The sequence below is a fragment of the Rhagoletis pomonella genome, unplaced genomic scaffold, assembly GCF_013731165.1.
Source record: "Rhagoletis pomonella isolate Grant_MI unplaced genomic scaffold, Rhpom_1.0 Rhpom_scaffold_00009, whole genome shotgun sequence".
Lineage (NCBI taxonomy): Eukaryota > Metazoa > Arthropoda > Insecta > Diptera > Tephritidae > Rhagoletis > Rhagoletis pomonella.
This window is the reverse complement of record NW_023458563.1, coordinates 39,994,719-40,021,360: the sequence shown is the minus strand read 5'-3', so window position 1 is coordinate 40,021,360 and position 26,642 is coordinate 39,994,719. Positions and strand designations below refer to the sequence as shown.

The window sequence follows — 26,642 nt, the reverse complement described above, 5'->3', positions numbered from 1 at the left end:
AATTTTCCTTTTTATTATTAGTTCTTGTTTTTTAATTTAATAAAAAATTTTTTTTTTGTATTTTTATTAGTTATAGCTGTCTTATTTGTGCTAACATTCTCCTTGTTTCTTCTTCCCTAGTTTTTGGATTTATGACGTCTACTAAGGTGATTTCCCTGTTCATACTATAAATTTCCTAATGGTCCTTTTGGTGGTTCTGCGTTGTTGTTGTTGCTGGGTTCCACCCATTTTTGTGCAGATCTTTTAGTTTGGTTACCAACTTCTTCTTTTGTTGCCCGCGACTGATGTTAATTATTCGCTGTAGTTCTGCACATTCTTTTTGGTGCGTTCGCTTTCTACCTCCACGTTTTTTGGGTTTATGTTCGCAGCTTATTCGTTGCCTAAACTCTTGTAAGTTGGCTTTTTGGCGGTTTTGCCTTTGCCGGTATTCCTCTAGGGATATTGGTTTGGGTCCTATTACAATTTTTGTAGGGATGTATTTGGGGTATTCTTCTGCGTTTTTCGATCTTTCCGGAACGTATTCCTCTACCATAATGTACTGGCAGGGTCTTGATAGAGTTGGCATGGTCTAGATTTGGGTTGGTAGGATCTAGATTTGAGCTGGCAGGATCTAGCTTTGAGCTGGCAGGATCTAGCTTTGAGCTGGCAGGATCGCCATGTAAATATTGGAAGGAGTTTAGCATTGTCTTAGCTCTACAGCCGCATTTAGGTGAGCATTAAAATGCCCCACAATGATTCCAAAAGTAAAACGCAAGTAAAAACGTTGAGTCTTAAAGTGGGAATGTTTTATTCGGCTCATCGCCGTTCTTTTATATGCTTACAATCTACCTTATGAGTAAACTTACATTTCTAAGTTGTTAGTCATGCTTATGATGCTACGTGGTTGTGCATGCATACATAAATGTATATGGGTTCAATCGAGTTTATGTTATTGGAGAAGTGCAGCGCAAGCTAAATTGATTTGAGTACTTTGGCTTAGTTATTGCCAAAAGTATATTGAACTTTTTACTTAATATTGTGTGAACATTTTGTTTTGCTTAGCTGTCATGCTACAATTTGCTTAAAATTTGGTACGTGGTTAGCTTTTTGCCTAGGTTAGCTCATATGTTGCTTTTTTTCGGGAAGTGGACCAGGGACCGATCTATTCGAAAAAAACGTATTTATCGTCCGATTTGCTTAAAACTTGCGCCGCGAAGTAAGCGGGCATTGGATTCCTAGTGATGCCAGATGAAGATAGAGGTTCAGTTAAGTATATTCGAAGTATTCAATGTCAACGCTTTTTGAAAATTTCAGCAGTACTTGAAGTGGTGTCACGTCAACAAGATTATTAAACTCTGGAGCTCCGAGATATTTCAATCGAGTTTTTGATACATCAGGACAATGGTATAGGATGTGTACTGGAGACCCTTGCTCCCGTCACCATGCATTTCCTGCAAGCTTCACTGACAGTAATCCCCATTTTGCTTGCGTGCGCTGCCAACATGTTATGTCCTGTTAGTACACCGATCATAGTTCTGCAGTCCCTTCGTGCCAGCGATAGTATAAACCCGCTTTGTGTCCCGTTTTCAAGTCTGCACATAAATTTCGAAATTTTACAGATGATTTTGTAGAGTAACAATATGGGTATCAATTAAAAGGAAACACTTCAGCTGCTGGCCTGGCAACACAAATACCGAAATAGAGATACTTGTGGCAGAAAAGCGGCGCCTAAGAAGACAGTGGAAGGGCTATCGCTCACCAACCTCACAGCTACTGCATAAAGCTGTCAGTAGAAAACTGAAACAAGCACTCAAACGTGCAGAGGATCGCAACATGCAAATGTGCATTAAGAAGGTTTTCCCGAGCTCTACTGAAAGATACTCTCTATGGAAATCGCTAAAATACTTCAAACCTCCAGTTGCTATGGAAATTCCAATTAGGAACCAAAGTGGTACCTGGGCGCGTAGTGAGTAGGAGAGACCCGAGTGTTTTTCAAACCATTTAAGGAATGTGTTTCATCCAAACTGCCCAACGAACAACTTCAGGCTACCACGGTTAACCAAAAATACAAATGAGCTATACACACCTAGCAAGACGAACTCTTCAGAAGTAAAAGCTATAGTAAAGCGGTTTAATCCAAAGAAATCGCCGGGTGCTGATTTTATAACTCCGAAAATGCTAATAGAGCTACCGAATTTTGCACTAGAAATCCTTTCTGAGCTTTTCCGCGCTATCCTCAAATACGCTCACTTTCCGAAATCATGGAAAAGTCGAAGATAATCATGATAACCAAATCTGGAAAAGACGCAACACAGCCGTCTTCATACAGACCAATAAGCTTACTGCCCTGTCTTTCCAAAGTATTCGAAAAAGTACTCTTATCAAAGATATCTCCCTTTCTCTATGAACGCAATTTAATACCAGCACACCTATTTGGTCTCCGAGAAAAACATGGTACAATTGAACAAGTTAATCGAAATACAAATGAAATCAGAAGGGCCTTTTGAGCTCAGAGTACTGCTCTGCAATTTTTCTCGATGTGGCACAAGAGAGGCCAAGAGAGGACATTTACTACGCATAGAAGAATGGCTGGCAAACTCACGCATAAAAGTCAACGAACAGAAGTGTAAACATACAACATTTTAACTCAGACCACAAGTATGCCTCCCCCTTCACCCCAATCAAATTAAATAATGTCCATATTCCACAAGCCAATGAGGTGACATATCTAGGAAAACACTTAAATAGGAGACTAACTTGGCGCAAAGACATATCAACCAAGATTACACAAATGAAGCTAAAGTCAGCTAGCGTGAACTGGTAAATTAAACAGTTAATTAAAACTGAAACTAGATTATAAAGTACGTATATATAATACCGTCATTTAGCCTATATGGATATATGGAATTCAACTGTGGGGTACGACCTGTGCAACCAACATTGACAGGATCCAAAGATTCCAATCTAAAACGCTAACGACCATAAAGAGAGCTCCGTGGTATATCCGCAATGAAAATATACATAGGGACCTTGGTATACCTTGGTAAAATAAAACTGCGTAACCACCCAAATCCACTGGCAAGTGGCCTGTGCAACACAACAAATATAACACGCCTGCAGTGCTCGACCCCAGGGTTTGAGCTATATTATTGTAAATTAGACGTAAAATTTTTAAACTTGTTGTTAGGCTTAATAGATGTAAAATAAGCAGATCCAACAAATAAATGTACGTATAAGAAAAAAAATAAAATTAAAAGGAAAAATTCTGTAGAGTTAAAAAAAGTAATAATAATTTTTTGGTGCAACAGGACGAATAAGTGTTGATAATGTCCTTTTAAAACTTTATCCTTGAATATCCTTGGAAATTTCCAATATTTATTTTTGAATAAATAGATGTCAAGGCCTAATATGTAAACTACCACATCCTCGAATTTCGTCCTTCTAACTTTATCAGTTTTAGATAAACAAAATTACACTTCTAAAGAGATAGTTACAATATACATAAATGAAGATACTGGAATCATTACACTGTACAACACGCGGCTGGGTATTGGACCAAACCAATTTTTTTAAGAGATTGAGTCATAGGTAGTAAAGTAATTTCTCCGTTTTTCGAAGTTAGCCTCCGAAATCGAGATATGGGCCTTCGAAGTTCGAAATAGGACCTTTGGTAAAACATTATTTTTTATTATTATATGTAAATAACTAAAAAACTAAAAACATAGGCGTAGTCCGCCTTTTGCTCTTACTTAATTAGTATATAACTTTTTTTTGCGCCAACTTATATTAGAGGTGCTATAAGGGGTCAAAGGTCGGGTCTTCGAAAAATTAAAAACCTTATATGTATTTCAAACAGTTTTGAACTGATTTTTAAAAATCGTAATATGCACATTTGTATACTTCGTATGTTAAAACATGGAAAACAATTTAAAAGGAAAAAATACTTTTTTTTCAAAAAATGTTTTTAACAAAAAAATTACTAACCGATTTTTAACAAGTAAGAAAGTCTAAGTTCGGGCGGAGCCGAACATTAAATACCCGGCGCAAGTATTATATATATGTTTTCCACCTTTCCGAAAGCTACCGCTACATGATAAGCCGGCGTGTATAAATTTTAAGTAAACTAGCGTCCTTAAATTTCAAAAAATTGAAATTTCAAGCATTTCTGAAATTTACCGTTATATGAAAAGCGGCCGTAATTTTAGTCCGATTTCAACAATTTTCAATGGTTTACTTTTATGTGGCAAGCATAATAACCATACCGAGTTTGGTACAAATTGCTAGAACGGTTAGCGATATACATAAACGTATTTCCTGGCAAAGAATTGTTGTCCGATTTTAAAAAAATTTTCGGCCATTTGGTATGCTGTCACAGGGCCAACAACTGTGCCAAGTTTGGAAGAAATTGGTGAAGCGGTTACCAAGATATACACATGTAACCATAGGTGGGCGTGGCTACGCCCATTTTCAAAAAAAATGTTAATATTCTTATTTTTCATCTAAAATTTATTATAAATATCAATTTTGAGTGAATTATCTTCAGTAGTTACTAAAATATCGCAGTTTTTGTATTTCTGAAAATTACCGTTATATGGGAGGTAGGCGTGGTTATTGTCCGATTTTGCCCATTTTCAATACCATCCGTCCTACGCCCGAAAGAAGTACACGTACCAAGTTTCGTTAAGATATCTTAATTTTTACTCGAGTTATCGTGTGCACAGACGGACAGACAGACGGACGGACGGACAGACAGTCACCGCTTAATCGATTTCTCTTTTCATTCTGATCATTTATGTATACATTTGTCTATATTTATCTCGATTCGTTTTGCCTGTTAAAAACAACCGTTATGTGAACAAAGTTATAATACCCTTGTGCACAAGTGCGCTCGGGTATAAAAATTTGATATCGTTGTAAGCGCAATCAAACCTTCTTTCTTCTAATAGGCGTATTTTTATACTTCGTATATAAAATTTTTTGCAAAAAACACTTAAAAGCAAAAATATCTTTTTTTATAAAAAAAAATATTTTAAGCAAAAAAATTACAAACCGATTTTTAAGACATTGGTATCGTTGTAAAGGATACCAGAAAACTTATACTGTCTTAAACCCAAAAACTTCTATTTATATACACAAAAAAAAAATTAAAAATTTTGTTACAAATATTTTTGACCTCTATATAAACTCCTTCCCCTAGGTGAAAGGCTGGCTACGCCCTTGTATACAAAACAATTAAAGTATTTAAACCGCACATCATACGGTCAGTTTGCCTTTTAGAGCGCATATCTACATATATATATATAAATGGTGTGAAAAATGTATAGTAATTCATCAATTGAGAACGGTTGGGCCGATTTAGCTCTTTTTTTTCAGTTGTTCGTAATTGCCAGGAGAAGGTTTTTAAGAAAGAAAATTTTGGAAGAACCCTCCGGTGGACCAGGGACCGATCTATTCGAAAAAATCGTATTTATGGTCCGATTTGCTTAAAATTTGGTACGTGGTTAGCTTTTTGCCTAGGTTAGCTCATAGGTTGCTTTTTTCCAAAAAAACGTATTTATCGTCCGATTTGCTTAAATCTTGGTGCGTAGGTAGGTTTTTGCCCAGATTAGCATATAGGAAATTTTTTCCGGGAAGTGGACCAGGGACCGATCTATTCGAAAAAATTGTAGTTATGGTCCGATTTGCTTAAACTTTGGTACCTAGGTAGTCCCCTCCGGGAAAGTCGGAAAATTGGAAAAATTTAAAATTGATTTTTTTTGTATGGAATTTTGTGTGCAATCCTTTCGGAATGGCATTCGAATGGAAAAAATAGAAAATTCTAGGTGGAAAACTCTAGAAAAATCCGGAAGAACGCAAAAAATTTTAGTTTTTTTCGACCAAAGCTTGGAAAATTTCGGATAATTGTGAAATTCATTGGGAGCTTGATTCAATTGTGAACAATTTTCCCCTATGTTTCATAACTGATTCGAATGGGTGCTGCTTTTTTGGAAACGTGTTTAGAAGAAGTTTTAATTTTTCCGATAGTTGGCGCAGGGGTCGAGCTATGCTTAAAAAAATGCAATTGGTTCGTTGGTAGCTTTTTGCCTAGATTAGCATATAGGATTCATTTTTTCCGTTAAGTGGGTCAGAGACCGAACTATTCGAAACAGTCTTATTAATGGTTCGATTTGCTTGCAATTTAGCACGTAGGTAGCTTATTGGCTGGGTTAACATATATGATATTTTTTCTGATAGGTGGACCAGAACCGATCAATTCCAAAAAATATTCAATCCAATCGAGTCATTGTTTTTCAGTTTGAAAGGTGTTTGAAGGCGCCGCAAACATGCGGGTATTGGCTATTTAACAATACTTATTACACAGGCCAAAAAAAAATGGAAAAAATTTGATGCAGCAAATGTTAACGCTATTTTTGACAGATTTTTTTGTGCTGATTACGAATCCGTAAGCAAAAAGTCACCAACAGCACCATATTTTAAGAAAAAACGAGTTCAAATTGTCAAAAAATCGAGTTTTTTGCAATATTTGAGAAGCTCTAGCATAGAAACAAAGGGTGGTAGAACCTTCCACTTAGGCTTTGATTAAAGCAAGTTCCCGCACCTTTGCTTGAGGGCTGGTTTCTCCAACTCAACTTAACTTAGTTTAGCCACTTTTGGACTTAAGTCAAAAGTTATCCTACGTTTTACACAGCTTATTCTTGACTGAGTCGAGAAAATTGGCTTAACTAAGTTGAGTTGGAGTAACCAGCCCTTATAGTCATTTATTGAACATGAATAACTAATTTCGGGAAGTTTGAGTTCCTACCGCAATTAAGCAAAAGGTGATAGAACCTTCCACCTAGGCTTAAATTAAAGCTAGAACTACAGACTACCATCCCTGAAAGTACTAATGGTCACCTATACTCATTTACTTTTTATCGTCAAAAATGATGTAAAAATCAGTGTTAGCTGTTAAATAAATGACTATAGGTAACCTTAGGGTCAAGCTGCAGGAATGGTATTTTCAGGGATTGAAGTCAGAAGTCCAAGCCTTGATTTAAGCCTAAGTTGAAGGTTCTTTTGTTTCATTGCTAGAGCCTCTCAAATATTGCAAAAAAACGCGATTTTTTCACACTTTCACCGCATTTTTCTCAAAATCTGGAGCTGATGCAAACATTATACTTACGTATTCTTAATCAGAAAAAAAAGCCAATTAAAACCAGCTTCAACATTTGCCGCATCAAAATCGGTGTTGCCCTGTGTTACCTAAACTAATTGTATAAAGAGAAGCTCCTTCTTTTTATAAGAGGTGATCTCGCGAACGGCCGTACCGATTTTTTGAAATTTTGGACACCTACTGCACACTTTGGATATATTAAGGGAGCGTGGCATCACTCATGTATATCGAATTTTTCATACCGTATATCTCTGAAAGTATTTGTGGTAATGTCCTGGAAATTTGTATGGTGCCAAACATATTGAAACTTTTACCTATCTGTAAATATATACACCCAGAATAGTGTTTTTTTTTTTTGTAATAAATTTTTTTGTACCAAACTTTGAGTATGCAGTTTTGTAGTTCACTCAATTTCAGTATCATAAAGTGCAAGTTTTAAATGGCTATAAGATACCATTGATTTTTAAGAATTTTTTCGCTGACGATGTTGCGCATTTTCTCCGTATAACGAATACGTGAGAATTTTTTTGTATGGGAAAAAATGCCGAAAAGTGTCAGTATGTAAAAGACTTATTCTGGTGGCTTAACTCCTCCTAAACGACCGAAACGATTTTAATGATAATTTTTAGTGGCGCTGGAACCGAGTTATTGTTAAAAATCGTCGATTCGGAAGCACCAGGGATCAAAGTTAAATTACTCCCGTTAAATCAACCATCAGAACCATTGCGGTCCTTGCTTTATGGTGACTAAACAGAATGTGGATCAATGATACTCACCAGTTAGTAAATTGCCACCAACTATACTATACAGATTCAAGGACGATTCACTATCGACCCGCAAGGACTTCTTCCCGGTATAACGCTTTCGTCAGGTTATTTAAGACGGCAATGGGGATATGCCTCCTGTCGACCACGAAACCAAACATGAACTTGAGTTGCTGGCGAAAACGTTGGACCAAATATTTCAAAAAAAAAATTAATTTTGGGCGTGACGAAGTTCGCCGGGTCTGCTAGTGGTTCCATAATAATGATTCCAGTATCTTCATTTATGTATACAGTAGGGCGGGTCGAAAATCTAATTTTTCTTCAATCCCTTGGTAATAGTGAAAATATATTGTATCATGAAGTCAACAACAAGCCTGCGAAATATTAGTCTTTCATTTTAATTGTAAGAGCCCGTGCATCGACCGCCAAGTGACCCACAGCACACTAATCGAATAAGACCAATTCTTGTTAAAAATGCTGGGTTTAGCCAAAAATTTTGGTGCATATTATTAGATAATGAATCCTTTAACGCTAAAGATAAAGTCAAGTATCATTTCGCGCAGCCCTGTCGGGTGGTGCCTAGCAATAATACGCCGGGAAGTTTCTTATATTACAATGACTAACTTAGAGTTTATTGAAAAAGGTTCGCTCGTACAACACACGTGTCCGTGTACCAAAAAGACCAGCGAGAAAAAGGAAAGAAAGAACTAGAACATCAGAGATAACACATCTCACTACTTATGTTATCGATTATTGCTACAAGAGGCGAATTCACCACAATACCCCCCGGCTAGTTACCGACTAACGATACCGAAGGGGGATTTTCACCCGTCGTCCTGCCGATGTATACCTGACAGCCTCCTCCTTCATCTCGCTTTCATCGTCCTCTCTATTATTCTCGTTTCTGTTATTGTCTGTTCCTGCTGTAGGCGTTGTTTCGTTTCTGTCTACGGTGTTCTGTGTGCTTCTCTCATCTTCGTAGCTTTCCGTTGCTGTTGCCGTTGCCGTGACGTCGTGATTAAAAATAAATGCTGCCTTCAAGCGATCAATAGAAATTTTAACTTCTCTTTGTCGAACTTTGATTACGAAATATTTTTCCTGCTTCGAGAGAACTGCGTATGGACCTTCATAGTGTGGCTCCAAGGGTTGGCGTACTCGATCTATTCGAACGAATACGAACTTACAGTCTTTTAAAGCTGGTTGTATATATGTTTGTGCTTCGCCGTGGCGTGAAGGTTTCGTCATGGGTAATTTACTCATTGCTTCTCGCAGCTGTTCCATAAATTCTGTTTGGCCGGATCGCCGTTTTCTCTCGTGTAGAAACTCGCCTGGTATACATATTGGTCTCCCGTAGAGCATTTCAGCTGGACTGGCGTTTATGTCCGTCTTTACGGTAGTACGCATTCCCAACAAAACAAGCGGTAAAGCGGAGCTCCAATCGTCGTTCGGCCAACACCTGATCGCGGCCTTTAGCGTGCGGTGCCAACGCTCGATCATTCCGTTCGACTGTGGATGGTATGGCGTCGTACGCAAGTGTACTACACCCAACATCCTTGTCAAACTGCGAAATACTTCGGACTCAAACTGTCGGCCTAAGTCGGTGGAAATTCTTTGAGGAACGCCATATACTGCTATCCAGCCGCTGATGAGTGCGCTGGCTACGTTTTCCGCTGTCATCTCCTTGAGAGGAACTGCCGCTGGCCACCTTGAAAACCTGTCTATACATGTGAGGCAGTAACGGAACCCGTTGGACGTCGGTAGCGGTCCAACAATATCAACATTTATATGTTGGAAGCGGTCATCAATGTCGTGGTAGCTCCCTAAAGGAGCTTTTGTGTGTCGTTGCACTTTCGCTTTTTGGCACGGGATGCAGAAACGAACGGTCTTGGCGACATCCGCAGCCATTCTAGGCCAGACAAACCTCTCAGCTACCAGTCTCTGCGTTGCTTTGATGCCCGGATGGGATAAGCCATGCAGCTTATGTATAACCCTCTCTCTAAAGGCTATCGGTACGTACGGTCGTACCTTCCCATGAGATACGTCACAAAAGAGCTTCGCCAATGAGCCTGGAAGTGGTACTTGCGTTAACGAAATTGTGTTATCCTTACCTGAACTCAGCAGGGCTTGGAGTTGTGAATCGTTTGCTTGCGCAGAGGCCATTTCGTCAAAGTTTATCGCCTCGTTGTGTATTGCGTTGATGCGGGACAGCAAGTCAGCAATGTTGTTGTCACGCCCTGGCAGGTGCCTAATATCGGTAGTGAATTGGCTTATGTAGTCGAGTTGTCGCGCTCTGCGTGGAGGTGTCTTATCACTGCTTTGTCTGAATGCGAAAACGAGTGGCTTGTGGTCGGTGAACAGAACAAATTCCCTTCCTTCCAACGCGTATTTAAAATGCTGCACTCCTTGGTATGCCGCAGTCAGCTCTCTGTCGTAGGCGCTGTACTTCCTTTGGGCGGGCGTTAGCTTTTTAGAATAAAAACCCAAGGGTTGTACTTCTCCGTCTATTATTTGGTGTAATACAGCGCCTACGGCGTCATCTGATGCGTCGACGGTTAGGGTCAGCTGTGAATTTGGAGCCATGTAATTCAGCAACGTTGCGTTCGCCAAATCCTCCTTACATGCGACGAATGCCGCTTTACTTTCCTCTGACCATATAATGGGGGTGTTGTCGTTTTTTTGGTTGCCACTTACCAGCTGCTGGAGGACGGCTTGATTTTTAACTGCATTCGGGATGAACGGTCGATAAAAATTTATCATGCCCAAAAACTTTTTAAGCCCCCTGGCCACCGTTGGTATTTTAAAGTTCCGCACAGTTTCCACCTTCTCCTCAGGGGGCCGTATCCCCTGCGCGCTAATCGTGTGTCCCAAAAAGTTTAGCTCGCTCCTTCCGAATTGGCATTTACTGATTGCGATAGTCAAATTGCTTTGGCGAAGTCGTTCGAATACTATTCGCAAATGCTTTTTGTGCTCAACCTCTGATTCCGACGCGACCAAAATGTCGTCGATATACGCGAAAGTAAAATCGAGCCCCTTTAAAACTTCATGGATGTGACGTTGAAAAGTCTGAGCCGCATTTCTCAGACCGAATGTCATGAACACGAACTCAAAAAGTCCAAAAGGCGTTGATATAGCCGTTTTTGGTATATCGCATGGTTCAATAGGGATCTGGTGGTATGCTTTTTGGAGATCGATGGCTGAAAACACCTTCTTGCCGTGTAAAATGCTGGTGACGTCGTGCAAATACGGTATAGGATACCTGTCCGGTACCGTAATAGCGTTTAACGCCCGATAGTCGCCGCAAGGTCTCCATTCACCACTTTGTTTCTTCACGAGGTGCAATGGACTGGACCAATTACTTTTCGACGGTCTGCAAATCCCCTTCTGCAGTAGGTACTCGAATTATTTCTTCGCTTCGTTTAGCTTATCCGCCGCTAGTCTTCGCGGCCGCGCGAATACCGGAGCACCTGTGGTAGTTATGTGGTGCGTAACCTTGGAATTCACTGGTCTCTTGTTTGCGTTTGCCGTGGCAATATCCTGGTACGGAGTAAATTCGCGTACTTATCCTTGACGTTGTATACCCGAATTTGCGTAACCTCGGTGCGCGCCGTAAGACCTTTCGTCTCCAGTAGTGTACTTCTATCTAGTAACTTGCCTCTCTTAGCGTCGACCAGGAGATCGAAGTGCTTTAAAAAATCTGATCCTATAATGGCAGAATTAACTTCCGCCAAAATGAAAGTCCACACAAACTCGCGTCTTAACCCAAGAGAGATCCGTAGTCGTTTTTCGCCAAATGTTTTAATAGCCGAGCCGTTCGCAGCATACAGTTTGGCCTTCCCGCTCGCTTTTGTCGTATTCGCCGTACGGGCCGGTAGCACGGACACATCGGCACCTGTGTCAATTAAAAATTGTGTTTTTGTGTTTTCGTCCCTGATGAGTATGCGGGCTATGCGTTGGTAGTCTTCAGATTTGCCCGCCAAACCAGAAGATGCAATTAGTTTTTTGTCGCTTTTGGTCCGCGCTCGCAGGGCGGTCGGCATTTACGGGCGTTATCCCCGTGCACCTGGTGGTACCAGCATAATTCGCCCTTTGTTCGCATTGGAGTGTTTGCCCGGGCGTCTCGTCCTCTTGACACTGAACGAGATCGTCGGTTTGTTCGGTACTTCGTATTCTGAATTAATTTGTCGAATTGCGCTTCAATGCGTTCGATTCGTTTGCTTATGCCTGAAAAAGTTTCGTCGGCTGCATTGCCTTTTGCCACTACCGACACCTGCTGAAAATCCCCTACTTCTAGAATCTTGTCGGCCAGCTTTGCTAAGTCTGGCAAATCTGCGTTAGACGCCTGTAAGATTGCCCTAACCTGTACTGGCAATCGCTGCAGCCACAGCGATTTCATAAATTCGGTGGAAACCTTGTTTTTTGCAAGTTCACTTAACTCGCTTAACAATTGGGTTGGCCGTTTGTCTCCCAAATCCACATCCGACAGTAATTTTTGCGTTTTTTTCTGCTCGCTTTCACAATATCTATCTATTATACGTCGTTTCAGGTTGTCGTATTTGCCGTTGTCGGGTGGGTTCAAAATGGCGTCAGAAATCTGGGCTAAAACGTTTGATTCAACAGCAGCGACGACTGTGTTGAACTTTGCCGAATCTGTGGAAACTCCGGCCACGCTGAATTGCGCCTCGACTTGGGCGAACCAAATCTCCGGATGCTCTGGCCAGAATGGCGGCACCTTAACCGACACTTTGTTCACCATCATGGCTTTTTCGCTCGTGGCAGCGGCCGACGGTCCAACTCCCGTGCTTGCTTCATTATCTTCTTGGTTAACCATTGGAGTTTTTGCTCGCTCCGTGACATATACTCGCTTTTGCCGTCGGGGTCACCAATTGTCGGGTGGTGCCTAGCAATAAAACGCCGGGTAGTTTCCTATATTACAATGACTAACTTAGAGTTTATTGAAAAAGGTTCGCTCGTACAACACACGTGTCCGTGTACCAAAAAGACCAGCGAGAAAAAGGAAAGAAAGAACTAGAACATCAGAGATAACACATCTCACTACTTATGTTATCGATTATTGCTACAAGAGGCGAATTCACCACAGCCCTTTATCTTATCGTTAATCTCAAACTCATCTATTTTCAAGAAAATTTTAATTGTTCTCTTGATAATTGCACTGGCCTATAGTCAAAAGATGTAAAGAACAATATTAATATTGCTGGCGTGCATTTAGATCGCTAGTTAGAAATATTCTAATCCTTTTTTAATATTAGCTATAGTTTGCGATTTTTTGCAAATTTAGGAACAATTTCGGTAGCTCTAATAGAATAGCCATTATTTTCCATCATCGCGGAAAAATTTTGTTTATGCAAATTTGTATGGAAACACTGAACAGGCACAACTTCTAGACACACTAATTGGTTTACCTATGTTTATGCATACGATATAAAAATTGCAAATATAAGAAAATGATAAAAAAATTTGTTCAAGATTTTTTTTGTTTTAAATAATTTGTTTATAATCTGAACTATTTTAGTCATATTATTATCAAAAATCAGTAACATTAAGTCTCACCTTCAATTTGTTAATTATTACGCACCGATCGAGTAACATTTACCAAAGTTATATCGAAAAACTTAAGTGGATTTCCAGTTTTTTTCTCAAAAAAATTTCTCTTCAATTGTATAAATAACCTTTAAATAAAAGAACCGGATTACAGAAAACTGTGCAAGCGAGTGACTTTTTTCGTTCAAGCTGAATGCAAAGCAATATCGTCCAATTGGAGAGTCCGCAAAAGGATTTCCCAGGATATGTTAAAGACTATTGCATTTACTTACAGACACTTTTTCACATAATGGAATTAACTAAAATATTTATGTATATCTAAACACTTATTGCATGTCCCCTAATTTCATATAACGGCAATTTAGAAACCGCGAAAAATGTGCTTCTGCGGCGACTAATGAAACCATTCCGCACCAGTTTTCAAGACTGCAAAAATGGACTTAAAATGGGCGTTTCTCACCCTAATTGTAATGTATGTAAATACTTATATGTTTGAAACTACTATTAACTTGTCGAACGATTCCTAATCTTTGACAATACATTCATTCACCACGATCTTGGAAACTGTCCAAATCGGCGTGACCAAGTACATGGTCATTTTAATATTATATAAACATTAAAAGGTTTGAAATAAATCTCGTCTCACTTTTTTGTATTTTTCACTTGGTTGCTGAAGTAACGAAGAATTGAAAATTCATAAGGGAAAATCATAGTTTTCTTACTTTTTATTTTAATATCTTAAAAACGTGTAGACTTATTGAAAAATGATAAATGAACGTGAGGTTCTAAATTTAATAGCCCTTAATTTGATATATCGTCATGTTTATAGCAATAACGCATTCCATAGATATTACAAGCCAAAGTTTCATTTTCAAAATTCGTACACTTTGATTCAATTGCGCGGCTAAGATAAGTTTTAAATTAATTTTTCGTGGCCAATAACAATTGGCTGAGACCTAAGACATCATAATATTACTATTACAATGCGGTCAAATGACTTTTATTTTCCCCCATACAAAATCGACCCAGCCTAGTATACATATTGTAACTATCAATATCTTATAAAGAGAAGTGTAATTTTTTTTTTTTCTAAAACTAATAAAGTTAGAAGGATAAAATTGGAGGATGTGGTAGTTAACACTTTAGTCCTTGACATATATTTTGTTCAAAAATAAATATTGGAAATTTCAAAGGATATTTAACGATAAAGTTTTAAACGGACATTTTCGATACTTATTCGTCCTGGTGCACCAAAAAATTAAATTTTTCTTGTACTCTACAGAATTTTTCTTTTTAATTGATACTCATATTGTTATTCTACAATGCACCGAATCTTTTTGAATATTTTTTGTATTCAATCATATTCTAGAAAATTCAAAGACCTTTAAAAAAAATCCTAACGTCAGAGATAAAAACTTAAAACGCAGATTTAATATATTTGGCCCCCAGTTTTATGAAAATATTTATTTTTTCGTATGTAAAATTGACTGTCGCACGGTAATAGGTTAGGTTACACTGGTCGGCTGATGCGCCTTACATAGACCCGTTGGTTCTTTGTAGTGCCAGATGGAGGTCCGTTTTAATGCCATCTAAAGTAGTCGTCGTATAGGACGTCAAACCTTTTTGCGATGTTCAAAAGAGCCTTAATATCCAGTTTTGAAGCCTCCTCTAGTCCTTTGAACTGCGAAGCTGCGAGATATCTAAGATGAGTTCTAGCTAAGGCCGGACATAAATAGAGGAGGTGTTCTAACGCCTGACTCATGCCTTCCTCCCTGCATTTCCTGCATGCGTCACTGCTACTAATGCCCATTCTGCTTGCATGGGGTGCCAGTAGGTTGAGGCCCCTCATTGGGCCAACAACTGTCCTGCTATCCCTACGTAACCATGTAAGCAAGAAATGGGTCTCTCTTTTGCTCCTATTGCACATGATCTTGGTGGTTTTGCATGTCTCTAATGCGTTCCATCTCACCTTTTTCCGGCACCCAGCTCTTTCGGAAACTTCATTATAGATCGTTTTTAGCGACATTTGTATTTCCTGTACTGGTTCGCTAGCAAGACGGATGGTACTTTTGGCAATCTCATCAGCTATTTCGTTGCCCATAATGCCCTTGTGGCCTGGAACCCAGTATATATGCAGTCGTTTACCCTCGGTCGCCCTGTCCACTGCTTCCCTGCTTTTAAGGACAATTTTTGACGCAATACGATGTGAGATTTTAGCCCTAATCGCCGCCTGCCTATCGACATATGTATAAGTCATTATATTGATATTTTTCATATAGTTTCCTGTGCTGCTAGCTATCTCAGCAGCTTTCCCTATAGCGAAGACTTCCGCCTGGAAAATACTGCAGTACTCTGGAAGCTTGAAGCGGTGCCTAAGGTCTAGCTCGGCGCAGTATACTCCGGCGTCCACCTAATCAGCCATTTTAGATACATCCGTGTAGATGTTATACGTCCCGTTGGCGGGTTGCATGCTCCTGCGCCATCCGCCCTCCTTAAACGTAGCTTGAAACCTTCTTCCCAGATGTAGCGTGGGGGTATGTGGTCTATTTTGTCCTCTATCCCCCTGCATATCGAGCTGTGCCCGAAGGTTCTAGCGGAGAATTCACCTGACGCCATTAATCTCATGGCGGATTTCGCTGCAGTGCTCTCCACTACGATGTCGATTGGTGGTAGGTCAAGTAACCTTTCAAATGCCGCCGTTGGAGTGGTCTTTAGTGTCGATGTTATGCACAATGCATATACGAGATTTTGTTGGCAGCGGTCCACCATACCAGAGCGCCGTAGAGAAGTATCGGCTTAACTACCGCTGTGTAGCACCAATGCATGAGGCCAGGGGATAGGCCCCATGTGGCACCCAGCATATTTTTACATGCATAAAGGGCACCACTGGGCTTTTTCACCCTTTCCTCTACATTTAGCTTCCACATCAGTTTGCTGTCCAAAATTACTCCCAGGTACTTGGTGCGATCCTTGGTTGATAGGTGCACTCCGTTCAGCCTCGAGGATTTCCACGCGCGGATTTTGTACCTTCTTGTGAACAGTACCGCATCCGTTTTGTCAGCATTTACCTTTAAGTTGGACGAAGTCGCCCATCGATATACGACCCTTAGAGCGCTCTCCATTACGTTACTGATGGTGTCTACACTGAGAAAAAAACGAGTTATAAGAATAAAAAATTTTTATTTGATTACCGTTTAAAAATGTTCGTTTTTAAATCAAGCGAAAATTCTTAACAAAATGGATTTTTTCATTATACATACACTACGTATAATGGAAATATTCAAATCAAATACGCCCGTATGAAATTAAGCATTTTCACTGCACGGATTCTTTTGCATATGTAATTATGAAAGCATATGTATACAAAGCATGCAAAGCGGTGACAACACATACATACATACATATGTACATACATGGTACGACATCATGCACTAATCGCGCGCTGTGATGTTGATTCAAACTCAACATTTGAAAACACATTTACATGTAGCTATAGGTTGTAGCTGAGTGTGCAAAGACGCTTGATACAATTGGTTGCTACCAAGGCGTCCGGGTCCGGGTTCAATTACCATCAGACGGAACATAAAATTAAATTTTTTTCTTCTTAATTTTAATTTCGTACAACGAAAAAGCTTCTGTGCACTTCGCAACGACATATTTTATAACGTACATTCTCAGATTTAAAACGAGTTGGGTTGGTGCTCTTTCATATGCGTATTTTTTTAAATTTTGCACGTTTTTTTTTTTAATTTTTTTCCCTCAGTGTAGGAATTTCCCTGTAACAACTATAGCTATGTCGTCTGCATAGGCAATTAGTCTGGGTGCTTTCCCTTCGAATTTTCCCAGAAGCTCATTGCCTACGAGTAGCCACAAGAGTGGTGACTAGGGTTGCCAGACGTACTGCTTTTGGGAGTACACATATTAATTTTTATTGTAATGTACTCCCCAAAAAATAAATATATGGAAATGTACTCCTTTATTAGTTTTGTATTTCTTTTGTTTTCCTTTTTCCAGCTATTAATATTTTATCATATACAGGGTGTAAAATAATAACTGTCGGACAGTTTTTTTTTTTGTTTTTAATAAAAGGGGGCTTTATAGATTTTACGAAAATTTTATTAATTGGTTTTTAAATTTTAACCTTCATTTGGTTTTACCAGCGAGTTTGGGAGAAAAGCGCAAGCGGCACGCAAGTCGTCATCGGTTACTTTATTACATATCTTCTGTAAATATAGGCTAATTTCCCCCATTTGGGTCCTTTATACTCCGTCTTTTGTCCAACATAAGGCCTCATACTCAGCAATCGAAAAGACTCCGAACCGGTGACTAGTAGGGCATTCATACGACCAACCCTATACAGCTCACGATTGAGAGAATACAAAGGTTGCGCCGATCTCGGACCGCTATTCCTCTCTTAACGAATTTGACAGAATCGTTGTTTGCATGACGTCACACTGGTGCAACTTGTTTACGTTTTCCTTGCAACATTTTTTCTTCTTCTTCCATTCTTGCTCACGTTTTGGCATTTCTCTCTCGCAATTGCACCAGTGTGACGTCACACAAAAGTTATTCTCAAAAATCCTCTCTGATCGGCGCAATCTTGTATTCTATCATTCTTGTATACAGCTTTTTTCTCTTTTTTTATACAAAGTCTAAGAAAAAGTACACCTATAAAAGGCGTGAGTGCCGCATGAACTTATCTCCCAAAGCTGGCAAATGCAAATAAGGATTAAAATCTTAAAACTAATTAATAAAATTAATGTAAAGTATTTACAAAGTTAAAAAAAAAATACTCTTTTTCGCAACATCTATAAAGGACCCTTTTATTATTCAAAAAACCTGTGCGACAGTTATTATCTTATGCCCTGTACTCTGCCATTCATATTGTGGCAAACACTACTTAGTAAGCAAAGTTAAGTGAGATAGTGAAAAGGTGTAGGCATGGTCGTAGCAAGGTAGGTGCAGAGCGCTCGGGTATAAAAATGAGAAAAATATTAAATTAATTATAAGGCTTAAATTAAACAAGTAAGAAAGTCTAAGTTCGGGCGGTGCCGAACATTAAATACCCGGCGCAAGTATTAAATATATGTTTTTTCACCTTTCCGAAAGGTACCGATAGATGGTAAGCCGGGGTGTATACATTTTAAGTAAATTAGCGTCCTTAAATTTCGAAATATTGAAATTTCAAGGATTTTTGAAATTTACCGTTATATGAAAATCGGCCTCAATTTTAGTCCGATTTCAACAATTTTCAACGGTTTGCTTTTATGTGGGAAGCACAATAACCATACCGAGCTTGGTACAAATTGCTAGAACGGTTTTGTCATAAACGTAGTTCTTGGTAAAGAATTGTTGCAACCATCAATTTTGAATAAATTAGCTTCAATATTTACTCATTTATCGAAGATTTTGTATTTCTCGAAATTACCGTTATATGCGATGTGGGCGTGGTTACTGTCCGATTTTAGAAATTTTCGGCCGTTTGGTATGTTGTACCTGGACCACTAACTGTGCCAAGTTTGGAAGAAATTGGTGTAGCGGTTACCAAGATATACACATGTAACCATAAGTGGGCGTGGCTACGCCCATTTGCCAAAATTTTGTAATATTCTTATTTTTCGTCTAAAACTCATTGTAAGTATCAATTTTGAGTGAATTATCTTCAGTAGTTACTAAAATATCGCAGTTTTCGTTTTTCTGAAAATTACCGTTATATGGGATGTGGGCGTGGTTACTGTCCGATTTTAGAAATTTTCAGCCATTTGGTATGTTGTACCAGGACCACCAACTGTGCCAAGTTTGGAAGAAATTGGTGCAGCGGTTACCAACCAACATGAAACCATATGTGGGCGTGGCTACGCCCATTTTCCAAAAATTTATAATATTCATGTTTTCCGTCTGAAACTCATTGTAAGTATCAATTTTGAGTGAATTAGCTTCAGTAGTTACTAAAATATCGCAGTTTTCGTATTTCTTAAAATTACCGTTATATGGGAGGTAGGCGTGGTTATTGTCCGATTTCGCCCATTTTCAATACCATCCGTCCTACGCCCAAAAGAAGTGCACGTACCAAGTTTCGTTAAGATATCTCAATTGTTACTCGAGTTATCGTGTGCACAGACGGACAGATGGACGGACGGACGGACGGACGGACAGACAGTCACCGCTTAATCGATGTCTCTTTTCATTCTGATCATTTATGTATACATTTGTCTATATCTATCTCGATTCGTTTTGCCTGTTACAAACAACCGTTATGTGAACAAAGTTATAATACCCTTGTGCACAAGTGCGCTCGGGTATAAAAACTGGCCATATATTCAGAAAGACTTTGGAATACTTTTGTAGAACTCAGTTGGGGAAAATTTCCTATAAGGGCGGTCATTGAAGAGGTGGTGAGCGAAGGGGAAGTGGCGTAGCACCCCTGATCACCTAGGCCCACTATGGGTCCCTAGGGACGCCTTAGAAAAATCGCCAAATATCACAATTGGGTGCCACGCCCACTCCCCAGCCCATTTAGTTATTTATTTTTAACATTTATTGTTGCTTTGAAAAAGATTTCTAAAATATCTTTGTTTATTTGTACCTAATTAATGGTAATTTGTAACAATGAATTGCACAAAAAAAAATTATTCCTTTTTTGGGTCTTGTACTGCTTTTTTTCTATCGAAAATATAAATGTACTCCTTTCTCCGTTTCAAAATCTGGCAACCCTAGTGGTGACAAAACACCACCCTGAGGAGTTCGTCTACGCGCTTGTCTGAGCAGTCTGGCTTCGTTCCACTTCGCGTAAATCTTCCTGGAGCTCAGCAGACTTTTTATCCGTAGTAGGATGGCAGGCTCTACCTTGGCTGCTTCTAGATTTTCCACTATTGCCTCATAGGAGACATTATTAAATGCCCCACTTATGTGCAGAAAGACCCCTAGGGAATATTCTTTATGCTCCAGTGTTCTTTCTATATCCGCGGTTATTGAGTGAAGTGCAGTCTCAGTGGATTAACCCTTCGAGTAAGCATTCTGCGCCTTCGATATGCTGGCCGACGGCAGTTTATCCCTAACGTAGGCGCCCAGAATCTTTTCGAGCGTCTTTAGAATGAATGAGGTTAGACTAGTTGGTCTGTATTCTTTCGAATAGAGGGGATTTCCCTTGCCCGCCTTCGGTATGAATACGACCCTCGCCTCTCTCCAAAGGATAGGCACATAGTATAATCTTAAACATCCCTTGTATATTATTCTCATATAGGGTGTCAGCACTGCCGAAATTTTTTGAATCATGGCTTGAAAGATACCCTCTGTGCCTGGGGACTTAAACGGTTCGAAGCCATCGATTTCCCACCGTATATTTTTGGCTTTGAACCTCGTTTTTCATGTAGCGGAGGGCATGCGATGCGATAAGCTTTGTTTAGAGTGTTGGTAAGTGTGACTACCAGTTTCTCCAATTCAGAGTGGGAGTCAGTTACCCTATACTTGGTTAAATTCTTCTTCACTACACTTTCATACAATTCCCAGTTCGTATTCTTCGGATTTCTGAAAGTTTCGCTTTTTGTACGGGCTGAGAATTTTATTTGAAATCCTACATATCTATGGTCACGAGGATGTACTAAGCACTAGTGTGGAGTGTTATGGCAAGAACGATCTTCGAGGTAGGGCCAATATATGTTGGTTCTTTATCCCGATTAGCTATATCTAAATTTCTTATTAATATAAAGTTTAGTAAAGACTCACACCTTTCGTTGGTATCTCCACTCCCCCATACCGTGTTGTGTGCATTGCCATCCGCGCCTATGATGAGTGGACGTTTCGCCTTCTCGGCCTCTCCCACCAACCTCCGGAGCTCGTTTGGTGGCGCTTCCTCGTCGTGAGGCATGTAACAAGGAGTCTTGTTTCATCCTTGCCATCCTTCACAGCTACTACCGTCAGGTCATCTGAAGAGAAATTAAGATCAATATAAGAGTGTATACTTTTCTTAACCAATATAGCTTTTCTTACCCTGTTTGTTGTACTCGGGATGTGCGTATAGTATGTTTGCGACTTTAGTGCAGATACCACGTTTCCCGGCGCTATCCATGCCTCCTGGACTAAAGCCGCATCGTAGCTGATCCTCTATAAATGGAGGAGGATCTCGGAAGAAGCGACCTTACTTTTATGTAGATTTACCTGAAGAACATCACTGCAAGGATCAAGATTCTTTTCGGGATCGGGTAGAATCTCCGGTTCTCCCTTCTCAGTCTTCTTGAGCTTCAAGGCGGCCTCCAGGATCTCTCCAAGATCCTTCTCAACCGCTCGCTCCTCCAGCGTATTCTCGTTGTTATCGGCCAGGTCTCGTTTCTTAAGGCGAAGGTATACGCTACCTTTGCTCCACGCCATCTTTCCGAACCTGGCGTATAATAAGTCTTCGGCCGGCTTGTTTATTTGGAAGATGTAGGTTTGGCTACCATCCTCCTTACCGGAGTTGGTGACCTTTAACACCTTCAAATCTTCCGTCGGCACATCTGGATTCTGTCTCTGCAGAAGCCGCAGCGCATTCTCCGGTTTTACCGTGCGGGGTATGAGCATCTTCGCTTTCGGTATGGACGGTATGCAGCTGCGGTCCACAATCTCCAAGACGGCGCCCTCCCACAGGCCTTGAAGCGTCGCAACAGCTTCCTTTACCCATATGATTTTCACCCCATTCAGCCACCCCGCACCATCGAAAGTGTTGTGCTCTCCATCCATTTTCGAGACGAGCGCATCCAGCAACTTAAGTTCTACTGCTCCCCAGCGCTCCTGAGACATTTAGCCCAGCGGATTACTACGGTCAATGAGTGGCACGATTAGATGTCTCCTGGCTATCTCACTGCGAGTTGCCGCCGCTTTTGATGTTGTCGCTTTCTCTTGATCGAGCCTGACGTTTGGCTTTGCAGCGTCGTCTCTGCGCTTCGATATTTTGGCCGGCCTTGCTATCTCGCTTTCAGCAGACACCTGCGTTTTAGCCGCGATTCCTTCCTCGATCCGGTTTGCGAATCCTGGATCCGTGGCAGTGAATCGTGGCCTTGCCGCGTAGTACGCCCGGTCTTCCTCCATTTTCCCCTTAGCCCAAGCAAACCTTTCCTTCTCTTCCTTCGTCCGGTTTGACATGCAGCTAAGTAATCTCGTGGACTTTGATCGCCGCCTTGTATATAGCTTTAGCCTTCAACCCCTCCTTACTGGGTTTTGCCCAAGGCCTTTTCTTTGATGCCGAACAAGCACATTTGGCATCCCCCGGAGAGTGTAGCAAGGCTTCTTTCCTGAGTGTTTACGCTTTCACCGCTTTCGAGTCCGAGTCTTCGTGGACTGCGGCACCCCTGCGCTGTAGCGTCAGTTTGGCAGTAGCACTACAACCGCTGAGAACCGCTCCCTTCACAGCAGAGGTGTGGCCGTTAGCGACACAGCGAGTAGACTTGCTGTGCCCGCCGGTGGTAGTAGCCACTTCTCCCACCGACGTTTGGGCTGATATCCCAGCCTGATTTTCTTCTTTTCTGGCCTCCGTGGTGAGTTTTTATGTCAGGGAACCTCTACCCCTAGAGTTTTGTACCTACCGCCAGGTACCTCGTTAGCAATGGCAGAAGTAGGCATACACCCCATTCCCCTAGGTACATATGCAGAGCAAAGCACTAGGTAGACAAGGATGGATACGTATTCCTGCCTTCGCAGACGCCGCCTGCTCGCACCGCAAGACCCGCTCTAGGTACTAGCCTAGATGCTAAGCCATCGCGATGGCAGCAGCGATGCCCAGTGCTCAGTCGGCACCCGCGGGGAGGATACAGCTAAGAGGATTTATGTTAACTGTACGGTGAAATAACTGAATAAAAAAATAAGTGGAAATGTGGTTAATTAGAGATAACTGCCGCAAGAAGTACTACCTTTACTTGCGCAGCTTCCACAGAAGACAACGTCGAACTTTATTATAACGTTTAATCCTTCTACCTAGTCTTCATTACTGATGCAATTTCTTACCAATTCGACTATTCATGTTTTGTTTCAGGGTTTTTAGCATGTGAAAGATTATCAAAACAAAATTTGATTTGCAATAAAATGCTTTCTACTTTAACTATACAAAACGAATTACCTGACATTCCATCTCCAAACTCATTTTCTTTTAAAAGAATGTCTAAATCAATTGCCATTTCAAAATTCGAAACTTAGATTCGAGACTCGAAATCAGCGATCTCAAAAACTCTAAAAATGGCCTGTTTTAATAAAGTTTATGGATTTCTTCATTTTTCTTTTCGCCATATTTGATAAGGGCTTTGAATGGCATGTTTTATTAAAACGCCTTAATTTCTAAATTTTTGTGTTTGTCGTATTAGCAAAATCTGACCTCAAATTCATAATCAGCGACCTCAAAAACATAAACAAACAAAGTGGTGTCAAATTGTGTCAAAGCGTCTTTGAGCAAATAATTTTGTCCACCTAGATTTGGATTTCGAACCACTGTGCGCCGTCTCTGAATGGCTGATAGTTTTTTTGAGAAGCTTTCTTATGTCAGAGATTTGCCATTGCCTGCAGACTGGCGTCTGCTAACAGAAAAAACTTTTTCAAGTTGTTGTTTGGACCGTGCGCATCATTAACTAATCGGCTAGGTCAGCTGCCATATGTACATAAAGTACAATTTATAACTACAGCGCAAAACAAAAGCTATTCTTGAATCGATATAAAAAACGCATTAAGCACCTTATAATATTATGTATGTATGTATGTATATTATGTAGATCCAAGCTTTGCACGCGGGCAAGCCGCACAGTGTAAGATTTGACCCATCTAACTGCTTTTAATTCTGTAATTGGAAACTATTGAAGATAGATTAATGAAATTTTGTACAAGGTATGTTATAAGATAGGCGAAGCTTTTTACAAAAAAAACTGGCCATTTAGAGGTACTGTCATGCCACCCTATTATATAATAGTAATTTTTAAAAAGGCAAAGCTGAAATATTCGACTAACTACAAAAGCTAAAAGGCCCAAAATTTACATTTGGGATTTCCTTATAACAAGGAATTATTAGCTGACAGAAATGGACTTAAGAATTAATTTTTTTTTAAACTATGGGCGTGGCAAATATCGATAAAAAAGTCTAGTTGGGTCAACAAAATTCCGTTATAAGTTCACTATTTCTTGCTCTATTTAGAAAAATTGAATACCATTGAAAGTTAATGGAATCAAACTTTCTTTATTCAAAAGCGAAAATACAAAACTTTCTCTCGGTCGAGATCAAATGCAAATGAATTACTCGAAGAAAATAAAATTCCTAGCAGGCCTGAAAAAAGAAAATTTCATCAAAACCAACACTTTCCAGCAGCTAAGGTTGTTTTGTTTATAGTCTAAGAGGAGTGGCAAATAAACTGAGTTGCAAACTTTATCGAATAATCGCGGATAACGAGCTGGCGGATCTAATGAAATAAATAAGTTGCTAAAATTAAATTTAAGTTAACATGGTTTTACTTTAACATGAAATCCTCAGTCCTAGTTTACTAAAGTCCCAAAAATGTGTATTCGTTTAAAAGAACATATCTAAAAAATAAGACGAAAATGGTATTTTAGCAATTGTTGCATAAATCACTTAACACCAGCAACTTAAACATTGAGATTCAGTTTCAAATACACAAGTTTAAATATTATTGCGCTTGGTAATCTTCCAATTAAATCGCGTCCCGCCCTACACTTTGATCTGCATAAATCCCTTAACACTAGCAACTTAAACATTGAGATTCAGTTCCAAATATACAAGTTTAAATATTATTGCTCTTGGTAACCTTCCAAATCAAATCGTAATAATACACTGTGAGGCGGTTCCCACCACCAATTCACTTCTACTGGTACTGTTTCGTTCGATACCAAGTAATTTTGGTATCGATACTTTTCAACCAAGTACTGAGTAGGTATCGAAAATCAAATACTTGTATCCAAACCCGATACTAAGGCAAATTTGGATTCGGCAATTTTTCCTCCGCTGTTATTCCTTGTTCTTAACGGCTGCATAGGCGACAAAGTCGATATAATGCGACGTACACAAGGCCCAACTGTTCGAGTGGAAGAGTAACATGCGTTTTGATACTAACACCTACACGAATTTATTTGCGTTTAACTCGCGTTTGCATGTTGAGTAAACTCCAGAAAAATACGCGTGTGAACAGGGTCTTATTCTTCGCGCTGAAAATACCAGCTGAAAATATTAAACGCATGGAAGTCTAGCTCTGTTATTGAAGAAAAGAAACGAAGAAGAAAAAGAGCCCCACGAAGAGTTGTTTACAAAAAATATCTTAAGCAGAGAACACACGAGTGTTGTTATTCGTAAAATTTTAAGACAACACCACTCTATGGTTGGTCATACCAGATAATCCTTAACTTATGACCTAAGTAATTAAATTGAACTTATTTAGTTCATACGGAATACCTTCATAGAAAAAAGTATCGATATCCAAGTAAAAGTATCGATACCTGCATGATATCGTTTCATCCCCAAGAATAGAATATTAAGAGGATACGAAGAACCAAAACGGCGAATCTTTTGCAGTAAATGGCGAAAAAATAAAGATTCGGCCTTACTTTTCAATGAATTGACAGCTATGGTGAACATGAAGGTTTCTAAAATAACGGTTAGAGGACTCCAGAAACAAGACCCTAATCTTGAATTCCCGTTAAAAATATATATAATAAAGTCCTTAATTTCCAAAGCGTCACAATAAAGATAAGCCTTACTTTGCCAACAAAAGTCAGGGAAGAGCTTGGCTGCTTAAAACAATTTTTTAATCTTTTCACATTTATTTTGCTAGATGATGTTAAGTGTTTGGATGCAAAATATGAAATTCAGATTCCTCAGAAACATCTGAAACATTCCCTAAAATTTAACCCTACTAGAGGTCTATTCCATGGTATGAAAACGTTAAGTTATGTTTAATAAACTAGGGATTTGTTTCTTATTTTACGAAGGAAATATATGTTCTTCTTTCGGGACCCCCAAAATCGATATTTTAGAGACTTTTTTGCTAACCAGAGCTGCCAATTCATTGAAACTTAGGCCTGAATTTTTAAACTTTCGCTTTTTTTTGTTTTAGTTCTTAGTATCATTGCGAGTTAATTGTTTTCATTTGATTTGATTTGAAATTTATCTGATTTAATTTTCTACATCACTTTTACACATATGTCTCAAAAACTGATCCTATCATTAT

At 39.6% G+C, this 26,642-nt stretch overlaps 1 protein-coding gene across 1 annotated transcript; it reads right to left on the bottom strand.

The window, feature by feature from the left end:
- Window positions 1-11,887: 11,887 nt before the first annotated feature.
- LOC118745515 lies at window positions 11,888-12,724 on the bottom strand. Its single transcript, XM_036478963.1, has one exon. It carries the CDS (start codon window positions 12,722-12,724, stop codon window positions 11,888-11,890), a length of 837 nt encoding a protein of 278 aa, XP_036334856.1.
- Window positions 12,725-26,642: the final 13,918 nt, after the last annotated feature.

Coding starts and splice junctions, on each gene's coding strand:
- LOC118745515 (XM_036478963.1), bottom strand. CDS start 12,724: ATGGTTAACCAAGAAGATAATGAAGCAAGCACGGGAGTTGGACCGTCG.